The sequence below is a fragment of the Dermacentor andersoni genome, chromosome 1 (assembly GCF_023375885.2).
Source record: "Dermacentor andersoni chromosome 1, qqDerAnde1_hic_scaffold, whole genome shotgun sequence".
NCBI lineage: Eukaryota > Metazoa > Arthropoda > Arachnida > Ixodida > Ixodidae > Dermacentor > Dermacentor andersoni.
In genome coordinates this window covers 278,760,763-278,776,265 of record NC_092814.1, presented here as the reverse complement: position 1 = coordinate 278,776,265, position 15,503 = coordinate 278,760,763, and the positions used below count along the sequence as shown (strand labels likewise).

General features: G+C 43.5%; 1 protein-coding gene across 1 annotated transcript in view; it reads left to right on the top strand.

Moving 5' to 3' along the window:
- Positions 1 to 15,503, top strand: part of LOC126547667 (chitotriosidase-1-like) — a 56,169-nt gene that overhangs the window by 13,846 nt on the left and 26,820 nt on the right. Inside the window, exons 5-6 of the mRNA XM_050195610.3 lie at positions 2,788 to 2,917; positions 5,759 to 5,929. Coding sequence (XP_050051567.1) covers positions 2,788 to 2,917; positions 5,759 to 5,929 — 301 coding nt within the window. The remainder of the gene's footprint in view (positions 1 to 2,787; positions 2,918 to 5,758; positions 5,930 to 15,503) is intronic.

The following is a 15,503-nucleotide window of genomic DNA, read 5'->3' as shown; positions in this document are numbered from 1 at the left end:
CCGCACGTTCTCAGGTAACCGACTATAAAACTGTTCCAGCCCGAAACACTGCAGAACTTTCTCGTGGTCACCAAACGCTTTCTCTTCTTTGAGCCACTCCTGCATGTTTGACATAAGCCTGTAGGCAAACTCTGTATATGACTCACTTTTACCTTTCTCATTTTCCCGAAACTTCCGACGGAACGCCTCCGCTGACAGCCTGTACTTTTTTAGCAGCCTCGATTTCACTTTGTCGAAATCCTCTGCCTCCTCTCTCTTCAAGCGAGCGACTACGTCGGCCGCCTCGCCGGGTAACAAAGTGAGCAAGCGCTGTGGCCACGTTTCCCGAGAGAACCCCTGCTTCTCGCACGTTCGCTCAGTTAACCAGGAACAAACCAATGTCCTCTCCAAGCTTAAACGGCCGCATCAGGTCAGTCATTTTGAACTATACTCGTTCTCCTGCACCGTGTGCCTCACTTCCATTACGAGCGCGTTCCATCTCTACCTCGAGACGCTTCATTTCCAAAGCGTGTTGACGGTCGCGCTCTTCTTTTTCTTTCTCTTTTTGTTCTTTTCGTTCGCGCTCATCTTTCTCTTTCTGTTCTTTAAGTTCGCGCTCCTGTCTCTCTTTTTGCTCTTTAAGTTCGCGCTCCTGTCTTTTTGCCCGCTCCTCAATGGTCTCAAGGCATTCCGACAGCTCGTCATCCTCAGCTTCTAATTCAAGAGTAGCCCTTAGCAGTTCTGGTTTTCTGAGTTTGTCTGAGACATCCAGACCCAACTCTCTTGCAAGCTCCAGCAATATCGGTTTGCGCAACGACTTCAAATCCATGGCTGCTCTGAATGCTGCTTTCTCTACTGCCTACTATTGTCTTGCCGCAAACTAACCCGGCAGCAACGACAACCACAATTACCAGCTCTGTTTCTGACACTAACAAAAGCCTGGCAAAACTCAGAAGAAGAAAGTCCCGCACTCACCAAACCTTGCAGCCAAGACTTCAGCGCAGTCGTTCCGCTGCAGGCAACCAGTCATCACACAGGGCTCGTTGCGCTGCTCCCGGATGGTCGTTGTGCTGCTCAGCATACAGTCAACCGCATATCTTCGCTGCTGGCCTCCGTTGTCGCGATCCCACCGCTGCCACCAGTTGTAAATCGCACTGCTGGCACGAGTTGTTGCAAACTCAGCGCTGACGCCCGTTGTTGCAAATGGGTCGCAAGCCCCAAGGGTAGCGTTGGCCTGGCGGCCTGGGGCACTGGAAGCATCCGAAGGTCTCGGCAAAGCATGAGTCGACTGGTAACAGAACAACTGGTTTATTCTAACATCGCAAAAGAGCGGGCGGTCAGGTCGACCGAAGTGAGAGACGGGAGAGCACGTAACTCGACAGAAGAAATCGGAGCCTCTCTCTTGGCATCCGGGGGCAGCTGCTTTTATAGTCTCGCAGCTGAGGGCAAGGAGGAACGTCTCGTCAGATGCGCACGTGACTGGGCACGGACACGCTGAGAGACACGTTGAGACGAGTGTAGTGACGCATCCGCCGGCCGGGCGCCGGACAGACCTCCTCGCTTCACACTTGGGGAGCTCCTCTCCCCGGCTGCCGCGCTTTGACAAGCGTGGGCACACACACACGCACGCACACAAGAAGACACGTGGCACTGAAACACGCCTGGACGCGCTTGGCGGGGAGGCTTTGCGGCAGCTCCGAACGGGCCAAAATGTCCGCCGCTTTGAAGGAAGCCCCGGCGTCCGTTGCATCCGCGCCGGCTATACCGCGCGTCGTAGGCGAAACGTAACAGAACGAAGAATGGTAGGCATAATGTTAAGAGACAGAAATAGAGCGGTTTGGATCGGAGAGCACGGAGAACAAACAGGTATAGCTGATATTCTAATTGACATTAAGAGAAGAAATGGAACTGGGCAGGTCATGTAATGCGCAGGTTAGATAACTAGTGGACCATTAGGGTCACAGAATGGGTGCCAAGAGAAGGGAAGCGCAGCCGAGGATGGCAGAAGACTAGGTGGGGCAATGAAATGAGGAAATTCGCGGGTGCTAGTTGGAATTGGTTGGCACAGGACACAGGAAATAGGCCTTCGTCCTGCAGTGGACATAAAATAGGCTGATGATGATGATGATGAAAAGAGCACAAAGTGTAATTGGAGTGATGGTGAGAAATTACAGAAATGAAAGTTAATGAGGAAGATATCATTGCAAACATGCATTGAACTTGCTGACAAACTTATGACAAATTATTTGCCATAAGTTTATATTCGAAATATAAACAGGTGTATTTTTTTGTTAACGCTTTCATATCTGTCACTGCTTTTTGCTTCTTTCTTCTTTGCACTGTTGTCTTTTGTAATAGTTTTGTCATAGAAAGCACGTGTGAATATCTGTTTACTGATTATTTGAAACAAAATGGTCATGTGTTGCTGATTCTGCAGCAGGAGAGAACTGATCATCCAACCTTCTCAAGGATGTGCTGTACTAAAATTTTCTTTCCTATTTTATAACACCTGTATATTTAAGAAGGTAAGTTAATAAAATAATATATTGTTGCGGCTTGCTAGCTGGTCTAACACATAGGTAAAATTTAACTTTGTAAGTTATTGGTTCACGCATGCATTGCTGCTTAATATTGCTTTTGTGGTAGAGCTATTGTGGTAGAGCTTTTTTTGTACTCAGCGTCTGTTGAATGGCATTTATATCTTGGACTTCACACTCTTTTAGTGTTAGGACATGCCGTCACATCATCTTGTGCAAGTTAAAATGTGCATAGTGTGCTGCAAATTTTTTCTCTGTGATTTACTTTCAGATATGTGGATTTCATAAACCTCATGACATATGACCTACATCTTTTCAAGTGGTATTATCCCTTCTCTGGGCACAACAGTCCTCTCCATGGAAGAAGGAAAGAGATTGGTTACTTTGCTACTCTGAATATGGTTAATAATTTTCCCTAATTTCTTTGCTTTGAGATGCTTTTTTAATCTGAGGGCTTGCTTTTCTGAAAATTCTAACAAAGGAATGTTTTTTTAATGTCATCCCTTCCCTTTCTTTTTTTCACACGTCCCATCTCATGTTTTATGACTGGTGGAATTGCACAAGATCTTGCTTGAAGGCTAACAAACCATTGACATGTGAAAACTTTTCTTGGAACATGAGATATAAACAGTGTTAAAGAATTAAACCATTTGTTAGGTTTAAAGGGACACTAAAGTCTAATATTAAGTCAAGCTAAAGGGATAGATGTGCTCGGGAATGTCTAAGGTGTCAATATCTAAGGTCTAGCCAGTGGAGCAGCTGTGCATGTGCCATTATTTATCCAAACGAATAGACAACTTGGAACACTGAGCATGTGTGCCAATGGGTATGTAAACACTCTTGGCCAATCTCTGTTTACGAGTATGTGCCAATCGGTGCCTGAATAGACAAGCAGAAGAAGAAGCAACACGATCAGCCAAGTGTGGAGAAAGAAGTGAAAGGATATTTATGACCGGAACGAAAATGTAACCGAAACATTACTTATTATTTTGTTTCGGAGTGAAACCGAAATATTTTTTACCAGTTTTCGATTCAAGGAGAAAGTCGTTAATCTGAAACAACCGACATTAGGCAATGTCAGCACTAGCGCATATCTAGGGAGTTTGCATTAGCACGTATTTCAGGTAGCGATAGTGCAAGCAATAGCCGGTCGAGCGCTCCACTAATTTGTTTATTTAGCATACCCTCAGGGCCATTATGGCATTATAGAGGGGAGTGTTTACAAGCAAAATGGTTAAATTCAAGAAACATGAGTTACTAATGGAGAAAATTATATATATGTATATACAAGAACATTTAACAAATGGCACCTAGATATACAGTGTTAGCTATGGCGTTTGTGAGTACAGTTTGAACAATGTGAAGAAAATGTAAGTGTTCCATTTGGTGCACTAGCAAATCTGCATCCTAGCAAAACCTAGGGCTTGCACGCTAAAGAACTTATTGTTTCGTTTTCTACTGGTACAACGCTTTGTTATCGAAGTTTTATCATTCATTTATGTTCGTTTTATCGGAACAGCGGTCTCGTATTTCGGCGAGTACACTCGATGTGCTGCTTCTGATATCATGCTCAGTGCCTTGACTCTAGCATGATCTGAGAATGCATAATTAACTTATTGAGAAAAATAATACTATGTTTTGATCGCTACTTTGCTTCGAAAATGTTTGCATGCGTGCCAAAACCATTATGAACTGTTACGGATCTTTTTTTTTTATTGCGAAGCAATACTACTTTAGGTCGCACTTCAGCCTGTTCCGTGGCGAGGCGGTGGTAGGCACCATTGACCTTTAGCGTGACCTCGCTGCGTGACGTCACACCACGTGACCTAGAGTGACGTCACACCAGCTGTGTAAAAACGGGGCCCCATCTCACGCCGTCGCGAGGCGAGGCGGTAGCCACCAACGGCGGCCTAACTCCCGCTCCTCTCACCAGGGGCGCTACGGACACTATTGCTTCGCAATCAGCAGACTTAACCAAGCTAAGCCACGGCCGTATTTTTTTTTTCGTTCCGGAGCAGAACCGGAACACAACTTTTTTCAGTGGAACGAAACTAAAACCAGAATGAAAAACATTTCATTCTGACACCCTGCCAGTGGCCCACGTTGTGTATTCGGGCATATGGCCAGTGGACATACCTAGTGGCTTGACTGGTATATTTGGCAAGGCAGCAGTCGGTAACCAGCACCTTTAAAGTCGAGGGAAGAGGCAAAGAAAGCTTTGCTTTAAAATTTATCATGCTTGGGGGCCACATGTGGGGCCAAAACCTTTCTGGAGCTGTCGTGGAACTTCCTCCACTTTGCGAACTTCTGCAGAACTGATTTGTTCAACATTCATAACCTATTATGGAAGTAATTGCTTATGACTGAGGTAGCCCATAAGGGAGAAACAATACATTCGAATTCTGTGACTGCTTATAATTGGGATGCTCCTTTAAAAACAAGCTTTTTGTTTATTATTATGTGTATATGTTTTATTGATGACATTGGCACCTTTTCACACTGCTCTGCATTTGTGTACTTGAACATGACTCAAAGGGACACTAAATATCTTCACTGAGTCAATTCAATTGAGACTGGCTGAGTATTTTTTCAAAGCATTATATTCATTCACTTGGCTGAAAAAGGCTGATTATTACTGGAGAAAATGAAGGCCAAGAATCCCTCTCTTGAATTTTGTGCTGCAATATAAGTGGCAATCTGACCTTATAATGCAGAAAACGTCCTCGAAACTTGCTATGCTTACTTCTTGGTTGTTTTAGAATGCAGCCTAGACCTTCCTTACAGATGAACAATTAACTAAACCCATGTAAAGGCTGCCAAAATTCATGGTCACAGCAAGCTGGTGTCAAAACTTCATGGTGCTGTTGCAACCTGTCTCATTTTTGTGTCTTCCCTGGTTTGAAGAGTCTCCTCTCACGAGGAAAGTGGCTGTAGTGCAATTAAAGCATTGTAATTTACAAATGCAGCTTAACTTAATAACTTTTAGTGTCCTAAATTTTTGGTGCAGAAAAAGAAAAGCCATATTGTAGTACAACACCTGCACTGATGGAAGACTGGTTTGAGTAAAGAAATACCTTTAGCTGAATCTGTAAGCAAGCTGAACTTGTAATTTGTTCACTACATCATGTACTTCAAAAAATCTTGCTCAATTCCTGACACTTGGTTGTTGCTTTTTTTTTTCAATTTGTATTCACGAGGTGTGCACAAAAACTTTGGGTTTCTTCTGTTTTCTTGCTACTTAGGCATCTTCAGCTAAATTTTGGGTCTCCAAAGGGATGCCGAAGTCAAAGATAGTGGTTGGCATACCGACATATGGCTTGGTCTGGAGACTTGGTCATAAAGCCTGGCATGGTGTTTCATGCCTCACCCTTGGGAAAGCTACCGAAGGAGGTGGATACATTACCTATCCCGAGGTAGGCGTTAATCTTGTTTTGCTAAAGCTTTCAATTGTAGAGGGGGCATATTGTGAGAAAGTATCCTTTGAAGACATATTCAGGGACTGCAAGGTTGTTTTTCTCATTCCTGTGATATTGGGTGTTGACCATCATATGTCAGGTCAACTGTTCTTCATGAGAACGCTCTTCATTATAAGCGCATCATTGAAGAACTAAATTACGTTAAATAAAATGTATGCGCCCACTCCTCATGTAAAACTCCTTTTATGGGCTTTTGAGGTATCGGAAATAAATAGGCAACAGAGCCAGAACCATGTAATGAGGTTGCTCTAATACTAAATTTATTGTTAAAAGCATGAACATGTAATATAATTGGATGTACATAAAGTGTAAAATTTTTAATGTAAGTGCTACTCTACATGTTCCTTTTGACTATCAAACGATTACAAAAGAAAAAAGAAATTAGATTTTATTTTTCTGTGCCACAGCAACATCAGAAACAGCTCTGAATGGCCGCCAGTGCAGTTAGTTTCTCAGTGCTCGTACTATGACTGGACATGGCATGTGCACGTGTGTATAACTGAAGAACATGTACCGTGTTCTGTGAGTGGCCATTTAGCAGCGCATATTAGACTTGTGCTTCATGCATGCTCCTCAAAGCATGTCTCAATCATAATCTCTGATGTGAACTGATTTAGGCCTAGACTGCCTACACACAAATGGCTTGAATTTAAATCTGACTTCAGCTAGCTACCTAGTGCCTAATGGCAATTATGATGTGGCTGTGCTGCATGACACAATTTATTTTTTTTTTTGTAGTGGGATTGGGGCAGTTTTTCAGGAGATGTATGGTCATGTACATACAATCCGGAGGATTGGTTAGAATTCAGGAGTCTCCCGGACAAATCGGGAGAGTTGGCAGGTATTGTAATGTCTAAACATGCCACTGTATTTGTACATCATTCAGGGGAAAAGGTTTGTGCTAGTATAATGACCAGCAGTTGAAATGGTGATATTGTCACGTTGTAGTGATGGTGAAGAACAACGCGGTGTCAAAGCTGTGAGTTACAAATTTAATTCTTTATTGGGTGAATTTGTGCCCAGTGAGACAAGTAACACTCAAGCACAACGATAGTGGTGAACAAAGTCGGCGATCGTTGAAAACTTGATCAGTGGGTCAAGCGTGTCAGCGTTTATACATGAGTCGACGAAGGTTCCGGAGTAATCGCTGGTGCCCTCGCGTGTTCCAGAAAGTACTACACAATTTGTGTCATACATACATTCAAATTACACAAGGTTCGGGAACAGCAGACAACAGATAGGACCATCGGTAACGTTCGAGAAACTACCGATACATGCAGGGGCGTCGTGTGCCGAGCAATAACATTTAACATTTGTTATCCGGTGAAAAGCAGTCATCCGAGAAAGATAAACAAGTACACGTGTCAATATCTTTATACAGTCGACTTCCATTAGTTTAGTCCTGATGCAATTGACTATATTGTTATGTGGCACTTGCGCATGAGCGCGACAATAGTACCTTGAGGGCGAAGGAGATTAGGTGGTTAAGAAACACTGCACGAGCTGGCAGTTGGCTTGACTGCTTCATCTCATTGTATATATTCTATAGATAACACACTTTTGCTGTTGCTTCACATTCGCGTAATCCCTGTTTCAATAATGATCAATTATTCTGTGGGTTGAATTAAACAAGAGGCACAAGGGACACTAAAACACACTGCTGCTTCATTTGGCAGTATTTTCTAACACACCCCTGAATCAAACACATCCCTACTTTCTATGTGTTTAAAGTAGTAAACTAACGTAGAAATGACATTAGAGCTACTAAACAAAGTAGAAATCTACCACACATCTGATTTTTTGGCAATAAGAATGTAGCATGTCTCTGATTCTTGCAATAGCAAACTTTACCTTGACAGAATGGAAATTTATTTACGCCTAATCTCCATTGTTATCACTCTCCGGCAGCACTTTATCACTCTCTGTGAATAGGGTCTTTTGTTTTCAGGTTTTATATTTTTTGAATTCGGTGGGTAAAAATTGGGTGCTATTTTTAAAGAGGGATACCGAGGAGAAATCTGGAGTTATGTTGTCCAGCATGAAAACCGGGTAGAATTTGGTGTTTTATTGCCTGGAATTCCAAAGCTCATGATTTTTCTGAGAAAGTTTTAAAAACAATAAATCCAAGCAATGGGTCTTGTTTTAAACACAAATGTTCTATTTAAATAAGCGAAATCACTCACAGGAAGATGCATTGGCAAAGATAGTTGCTCACAAATTATGTGATTACCTCATCTCTACAAATCCTCGTTGTCAGGCATTATTAATACATATTAAAGAAACCGCATTACCAAAAACAACGAAAATAGGCATAGGTTTGGTGATCTATTCTTCATTTTTCTCTGCGCTTTTTTAATACAGGAAAAAAAGTATGAAAAGTGGTGCACAAGGGCAAGCTTCACAGGAGGTGTGATGCTTTTTCTTAGAAGTGCTTGTTGATCTACATTATTAGTACTTGCATAAGGGGTGTTTCTCTGTCCATCCCAGACCTGCCATGCTTTTCATCCTTGTCTGCTGTCATCTTGTTTTACTTAGTTCCAGTACAATCTCTTGCCACAAAATTAATGAAATACCAACTAGATAAATCAGTCACACTTCTTTGAATCTAAAGTAGTTAGGTAAACATAGTCTCAACATCACAGCTACTGTTTGCAATTCACAGAAACATTAGTGCTGTGTTAGTTTGCTGCCTAGCACATCACTACTGTTTAGATTATGTGATGTAATGTGTCAGTGTGGTATTGTTGCGATAACAATTATATGGACACTCCAGGCGCATTTCAGCCATCGCTGTTGCTGTCTTGATGGCGACTGCATATGGCGGAGCTGAGTGCGGCTTCACAGGCCCCATCTTGAACGATCTGCAATGGGTACAGAGTCTAGGTGTCCCAGGGCTGATAGCTTCGTGTGCACTGTGTTCTCGTCAATTAGTTTGTGTAGAAGTGAGAGGCAGCACAAGGGTCAATTCGTTCGCTGCTGCTGCAGCTCTTCCTTATATCAGCATTCTGACAGAGAGTGTCCACAGTCATAGAGTGAGGTGTGTTCATTTCACCCTGCGCACGCGTGACACCATGCTTGTTAATTTAATTAGTAAGTGAATGTTTACAAGCTTATATGGCCAATAAAACTACTATCCTAACTTTGTATAGCTGTAAGAATTTATCACAATCAATTTTTTGGCTTTCGGCCGGGCGAAACTGCGACTTCTTCATTTAAGCACAATTATTAAAAAGAGAACATGCTTTCGTTCACACAAAGTCTGCACACTGTAAATATATTATAGCTTTATATACAGCTAAACCTCGATATAACAAAGTAGGTAAAATCGGACATTTGCTTCGTTATCTTGAAATTTAGTTCTATTGAAATTTGACCTTTTGTGCAAATAAGTACAGCTGCTGATCGATTTTTCTTACAATCAAAGGGGCCGCAGAATTTTCAGAATTATCAGGCAATCGAAAAAAGCAAATTTGAATGAGAAAGCAATTCATTCTGATAAATTTTGGAGTCGGTGACGAATGATAAGGTTTCATGCGGCGTACGTCGACGATATCTTCTCGGTGGTATGAATTAAGCGAAGTCAGCCACGCTTTCATGTGCGCTCCGCCCTCGTAGCTGATAGCGTCGCCCGCACTGGGACGACGCTATCAGGAAAAGTGCCGGCAGCGGGGAGTGAATGCTTCGTCTGCCTCTTGTGCCAACGGGTCGCCGTAACTCGAGATTGCGCAACGCCCAATACTAAACACGTGGTAAGACAGCTTACATGATGCCACGCCATCTCGGCACGGCCACTTTTTGCACACGAGGCCGATTACCTCACAAGCAGGGTGCGCGCATGCATATGCGCTCAGCCGCATTTGCAGGCATGTGCAGCCACGGCTGAGATGCGGTGCCAGAAATCACGACGCGCGCCATCTTACCCCCGCCCCCCCCCCGCCGCCCCTCATGTGCGCTTGATTGCGTTACCGTGAGCTCGCTCCTCTCCCCCTTTTTCGTCTTGCTCGCGCTGGGAAGGTGGAACCCGTGAAGCCACCATTCTTCTTGTCTCACCCTTGCACACTTTCAGTCGCACCTAAAGCACACAGTGTGCAGGGTGTGTTAGGATCTTATCGCACTCGGACTTTATACGGAACAGGATGTGGCTCCACTTTGGCCGTTCCTCTTGTCACGCGGCACACGATTTGAGAGGTGCGTTCGCAAGAAGCTGTTTGTAATTCAGTCATCTGACTGTCTGCGTCGGCGGAAGTTTCCTTTTATTGTCTCGGCATTGCTTTGCGATGGCAGTGAAACTTCGTTATACTGAAATCGCATACAAACACACAAATTGAGGTTCTAAATACATGGTGTTCTATGGACGAGAGGTTATGAAAAGTTAAATACTTCATTATATCGAGAATTTCGTTATATTGAAGTTCGTTATATCGAGGTTCAACTGTATGTACCAGTTTTTGCTTGAGTGTTAAGTATACCATAGTCTCTACCATAGCCTATAGTATTAATAATAAATAATAATAATATGATATATATATTCACTGCGTGGTCATAAGAAGTGGGCAGCATTCATTAGTTCTGTAACACCTCCATTGGTTTTATCCTTTACAAAAGGGCAAAATTCGGCGACAAATCGGGTTTAGCGTAATTTTCATAAATATTGTTTGGATGGCAAACATTTGGAATTATTGTGTTTTATTAAAAAACGAAGGACCTTATCTATGAACCACAACATGTCCTCTGTATGGATCATCGTGGGTTTTAATACCGAATTTATCAAACGACTCCGCAACTATCGTAAACATGATAGGGGCCCACCCTTTGACTAGCCATTTCGCTGGTTCGTCCTGTGGCACATGCCATTCTCCGGAATACCAAAAACATGTGAAGTGACTTGTTGCTGCTAGCTTTGCATCTAACATAACATCTTTTAATTGAGTTTTCATAATTCAAGACTGAAAGCGGTGCTTTGTTGTCATCATCATGCTACCTGAGAACTAATACTGTCACCATGGGTGCTAGAACATAAAACTATTCCGAGCATTTCTATTTCAATTCTGTAATCAGTCCACCACGATTGGTCAAAAAATTTTCAGTCCACCCCCCAACTTCACCTGTCTGTCATGCGACGTCACGAAAACCGCGATTGCTCCCCATCTGATATGACGTGTGCACACTGATTTTCACCATTAGAAAAAAATTATTATTCCCGATTCGACGCTTTTTCGTCATTAGCCCTTTGCTATTCGTCAAAAGTTTTCGGGCTGCACCCACTTCGCCTCTGTCACGCAACGTCACAAAACTGTGAAAACTCGTTGCATCAAAGTGACGTGTATGAGTAAAGATGCACTAATATGCCGATCAAAACTGAATTTTTATTTGGCTAGCCAAAGACTGTGTCGTTCCGAAAAGAATAGAAGATGGCTGCCTGCCAATCGCTCGGGCATTCGCTACTCGCACCTGCCGGTGAGCATGGATTTATTTGTGTATGGTAAACGTTTTTGCATGGCAGTAAAACGTTATAGAGCCCTTTCGGCATGTATACGACATTGGTCTGCCAACTCTTCCTTGCTGAGGGTCCGTTTTAGTGGCATTCTTAACCTTCCGTTGCACACTGCCGCGATTACATGCCACTGCAAACTAAGTAAGGGAAAGCGGACCAATTCTGGACGCCGCCACCACCTTTTTCATCCCGTTATCTATTTTCGCTGTACTGACTCGGCCCCATTGAAGCCCTCTCCACTTGAATATGCTTCTCACCTCTTGTCAGCCAATTATACAAGAAAAACCGCTCAGTGCAGGCAATGTTGTTCGTTTTAAAAGCAAACAAAGGTGACCTCCTACGAACAAGGAGAGTCTTTGATTGGGCTGTTCAGACACTGCCCAATGCTTGTGTTGGCGTATACGTAAATTTGGCGTCAGGAGATTGAAATAAAAATAGATTGGAATAGTTTTACGTTATGGGACCCCACCTTGTGATGGCTGTGGCAATGGTACTGGCTAGGCTGGCTCTGGTGTATGGCTGCTGTGAACAACGTAAACGCAGTTTTGGTTTCGTATCAAATTGCATCGGGCAGGCAATTCTTTAACTATTTTTCTTGGGAAGAAAAGGCACACTTTAGAATTGGGTGAATACTGTAATCATTCAATTGTGCCCTACCATTTTCGTTTGAAAATCTTGCTAGGACAAGCCGAAAATAGGTGTTTAGGGTGGTCGTCTAAGCTTTACCAAGACAGACACTGCCGCTAAAGAGGTCACTATTGCTGTCGCCGTTGGGTTTGGCACATGCCTGCTGACCATTCAAGTTTGAATTATGTGGCAAAGGCCAATTTTAAGATCGAAATAACGAAAGTTTTGGCCCACAGAGGTTCTGTGGGCACTGGCTGGGACCTGCTGTCGGGATTGAATGAACAGAAAAATCGAATTAACTGGAGTTAAAGAATGAAAGTCTGCTGTATGGGGTGACTGCAGGTCATGAACTTGCCAGTAGCGAGAGTGCCAAGCTGTTTTATCACAAGGTACTCTTGCATAATTTAGTGCTTCTCTTTCTTTTCCCAAAAGGTGGCCAGTAATGATAATTAAACAAAAGTTGTTAACAAGCAATGTGTCTATTGAACCACCTTTAAGGCTCAAGGTGGCAAATCCAGCACATTCACTGTCGCTAAATTTATGACTTACAATGCCACATGTTGTAATTTCAATGCTTTGCTTGCCAGAAATTTGTGTTAATCCTTTTCTCTATGGCTGTGTAATCGCTGCAGTCACAATTCACTTGAAATTAAATATTTGCTCCTTTGTTTCTGAACAGAACTTTTTGCTGCACCCAATCCGCTGGGGAAGTGAAAGATATTTTGTTTCTGCATACTGCCTTCAAAGGGAGCAGGCGGGGATTTTTATATGCGTAAGCATTTCTATGCCTACTCAGTGAGGAAACCCATCCGTCTGTCAGGCAAGACGAATCGCTATAAAGAAATTAATGTACTGCAAAACAAAATAAGTTTGAAAGGAAAAACCTGCTATGCTAAATGCCCACGCTTGCAGAAGGTGAATATAGCTGAACCACATGAATGTGTTGTACTGGAGATACAAAACAAATGTTAAAGAACAGCAGTTTCTATGCAGGCTTTGTTGAAGGATTTGGTGATGGTGGAATAAGAGAGACGCAGTTTCGCCCGAAAGGCAAAGCATCGATTGCAATAGCAAATTAGTGGACAGCTAGCTATACGAAGTAGGGATAGTCGTGTTATTGGCCGTATAAACTTGTAAACATAGACATACTAACTAAATTAACAAGCATGGTGTCACGCCCACACAACCCGCCGCGGTTGCTCAGTGGCTATGGTGTTGGGCTGCTGAGCACGAGGCCGCGGGATCGAATCCCGGCCACGGCGGCCGCATTTCGATGGGGGCGAAATGCGAAAACACCCGTGTACTTAGATTTAGGTGCACGTTAAAGAACCCCAGGTGCTCGAAATTTCCGGAGTCCTCCACTACGGCGTGCCTCATAATCAGAAAGTGGTTTTGGCACGTAAAACCCCATATATTATTATTATTATGTCACGCCCACACAAGCTAACATGAACACATCTCACTCAATAACCACGGACACTTGCTCTCAAAACGCTGGGACGAGGAAGCACAGCAGCAGCAGCAAGCGAATTGACCTTCGTGCTGCATCTCGTATCAAAGTGAACTAAGTCGGGCAAACACAGCGCACGGCCAAACTCTGTCGTTGTTGCAGATGGCTTTCAAAATACAGCAGCCCGAGCAAGCATGTGTGGCTACCCAGGTCGCCCGGAGTGGAATGCGCCCCCCTCCCTAACTTCGCTCTGGATTCTTGCGCGCAACAGAAGACTGCACGCTTCCTCTCTGCTTCCCAAGGTTGCGTGTGCGAGGTCGAGCCGCGATTGCCAACTCACCCTCGCACGCTTTCACTTACACATATAGCACATGGCACACGGCAACGATTTTTCCGCCCTTGGACTTTATACGGAACCTCATAGCTATGGCGACACCAACGGCGATGGCAGAACTGTGCCTGGAGTGTCCATATAATTGTTATCACAATAAAAGCCATCTCTAGGACCACATATAGAGCCGACTTGGAGCATTGTAAACATCAGGAAAATTAAGGTTAGGTTAGGTGCGAACGGGCAACACTCTGGATAAGCAGTAAATGACTTGATAAGGATGATAAGGAGTGATGAGGAGTTATGTGGGTCTCATCACGGTTGATAAAGGTTTGATGCAGATGGATAAGGTGCTGAAGAGCAATAAAGGCTTAGAATATTAGGATTGGAGCAACGTTGATAGGGTTGATAAGGATTTATAAAGGTGGGGTCGAGTCCGGTAAGGTTGATAAGGACCAATAATAGTTCATAAGGGTTGTATCATGTCTGATAAGGATGATAAGGATCGGGTCAACTGCGATAGAGCTGATGATGACCAATAAATGTTGATAAGGGGTCAGATCAAGTCCATTAAGGTTGATAACAACCGATAAGGGTTGATAATGGTCATATCTAGTCCGATAAGGTTGATAACGACTGATAAGGGCTGTTAAGTGAAAACATGTCAGATCAAGTTTAATAAGATTGATAATGGCACTGGGCTGCATGTAGGTGAGCAAGTGGCACAGTGTTGATGCATACTTACACAACTCCAGTGGGGTTTCTGTGTAAATGTTTCTTATGCAATTTCATGGCAAACAATTGATAGCCTGTGTCTATCGCAGGTATGTATAAGTAAAAGCGCATTGATGCCTATAGCCCGTCAGTGCTATCCTGCGAGTTTCATTGTTCTGGTCCTTGCTGAGCTGAGCTTATCACTGGCTGCATTTGTCCAACCAGCTACAATTTGAGAAGCTGTTTACCAAATAGAAAGGCGTAATCACGACTATCGCTTGGAAGGGGATTATTTACAGTAGAACATCATTGATACATTCCCGTTATGTACATTTTCCCGGCGCCAACGTTCACAATCAAGAACACAAAAAATGACAAGGAGAGTTATGTTCATTCTTTACTGATTCGTATGGTCCCGGAAAACATAATTTTTTGGCACCAACGTTCAGTAAGTCTCCAAACTGCGATCGTATGATTTGATTTCCGGCTGCTAGATCCGATGTAAACAAGAAAATGCGCCAGGTGCACGCAATTGAGAACAGTATATAGCTGCCCACTGCGGCAGCTTCACCGCAATACTCGCCCGCCCGTCTCACGTGAACATGCCGGTGCACACTCAGTTTTTTATTACGGTACCAGCAAATCTTCTCCAGGCTCGTTGCACGCTGCATTCACAGCTATCACCGCCAAACCTATTGCAATAAGCATCTTTGCCTGTCTGTTTTACAGCGCATGTTTCGTAGTGCCATTGGTAGCATACTGCATGCTTTTAGTAGGCGATAATCCAAATGCGCTGCCATTCCCTGTGCAGGCAGCACGATATGAGCATCACGTTTCGCTTTGGTGGCACCCGGTGTCGCCCACCTGCTTGATTTCGTTTCGGTTACCCATTGCC